General features: G+C 45.9%; 1 protein-coding gene across 1 annotated transcript; it reads right to left on the bottom strand.

Moving 5' to 3' along the window:
• LOC109707557 lies at positions 998–1486 on the bottom strand. The gene has a single exon (XM_020228905.1). It carries the CDS (start codon positions 1484–1486, stop codon positions 998–1000), a length of 489 nt encoding a protein of 162 aa, XP_020084494.1.

Genomic DNA, 1747 nt, shown 5'->3' on the forward strand with positions numbered 1-1747 from the left:
TATTAATACTCTAAAGTAGTCCATTAGAACCTTCTTAGCTTACACTCCCAAACCCTAGTTTTGGATTTCACCATTAAGAGTGGGTTGAGCTCACACTTGAGCTTCAACCATGCTTTTGATCTCTAAAGAAGCAAAAAAAGCCTTCCAAAACTCTCTAAACTTTCAATAAAACATTTCTAGGTCATCAAATTGCATTTCTAGGGTTTTAATATAAAAAAAAACATATAGGGTTCAAAGCTTACCTTGTAACTTCTCTTTCTTGCTCTAGAGAGGAAGAAGTGAAGCTCTCTTGCTCCTCAATCTTCTTCTTCACTTTCTTCTCCTTCTTTTCCTTCTTTCGCTTCTTTCTTCTTCTTGTCCTTTGTCTTTCTAATAGAGAGAGAGGGAGAAGAAGAGAGTGTGGAAGTGCGAGAATTTTGAAGAAAAGTCTCATTTACCCAATACTATACTCAATGGGTTGCAAAATTGCAGCTATAACACCTCAAACTTTGCATCTTTAATACACTGCCCAAACTGGTTTCAGTTCGCGAGGCAGGGACGGCTTTCTCTCCTTCAGGGACGCGTTCCCGAAACGTCAGTCCCCCAAGCGCAGCAGAGCTGCTGCCGCGCAATGCAAACCGGTCTCTCTTGGTAGTGACGCGCTCTCTGGGACCGGTCTCTCGGTAAGGCGTTCTTACAGTTCCCGAGAGTGCTATATTTTCTCAGACATTAGCGATTTTCGGCTGCTTATTTCATACCGCTTTCGGGACCCGGTCTCTTCCACTAGGACCGGTCCCCGAGAGCTCAAAATCTGCAGTTTTGCAAATTTGATTCTATAGCTCTCGAAAACCTCCCGTAACTCACTTTTACTCATTTTAACACTTTCGGATTTTCCGAAGTGTACCGTCCTCGCACTTTGGTCAATTTGATCAAAGTTCGACATTTTTATTTTTCGAATTTTCGGTATATTACATTCTCCACCCCTTAAAATAATTTCGTCCGCGAAATTACGTATACCTTAACTCGTCGACTCAAATAGATGCGGATACTCTCTCCGCATGGTTTCCTCGAGCTCCCAAGTGGCTTCTCGCGCCGCGTGGTTGCTCCATTGGACTTTCACATATGGAATTTTGCGACTTCGCAACTTTTTCACTTCTCGATCGAGGATGCACACCGGGTACTCCTCGTAAGACATGTCTTCTCGTAGCTCCACGGGCTCATACTCCAATACATGTGCCGCGTTGCGAATATACTTTCGAAGATTCGACACATGAAACACGTTGTGAACTCCTGCGAGTCGCGGTGGTAGTGCGAGCTTATACGCCACCGCACCCACACACTCTAATATCTCAAATGGTCCGACATATCGGGGACTTAGCTTCCCACAGACCCCAAATCGTTTAACTCCTCGCATCGGCGATACTCTCAAGAATACACGGTCTCCAACCGCGAACTCTAAATCCTTTCTTCTCTTGTCGGCATAACTCTTTTGCCGAGATTGCGCCATCGCCAACCGTTGACGGGCAAGGCGGACTCTCTCTTCCGCCTCCCGCACCACATCAGGGCCAAGAGCCGCTCTCTCGCCCACGTCGCTCCAATGGATAGGAGAACGACACTTACGTCCATATAGTGCCTCAAAAGGCGCCATTGCTATGCTTTCTTGGTAGCTATTATTGTAGGCGAACTCCGCCATAGGCAAGAAATCATGCCATCCTCCTTTGTAATCTAGCACACACGCTCGAAGCAAATCCTCAAGGATTTGTATCGT

This window comes from Ananas comosus, linkage group 3 (genome assembly GCF_001540865.1).
Source record: "Ananas comosus cultivar F153 linkage group 3, ASM154086v1, whole genome shotgun sequence".
Lineage (NCBI taxonomy): Eukaryota > Viridiplantae > Streptophyta > Magnoliopsida > Poales > Bromeliaceae > Ananas > Ananas comosus.

What these genes read in the sequence shown, in the direction of transcription:
- LOC109707557 (XM_020228905.1), bottom strand. Translation starts at nt 1,486, where the DNA reads ATGGCGCAATCTCGGCAAAAGAGTTATGCCGACAAGAGAAGAAAGGAT.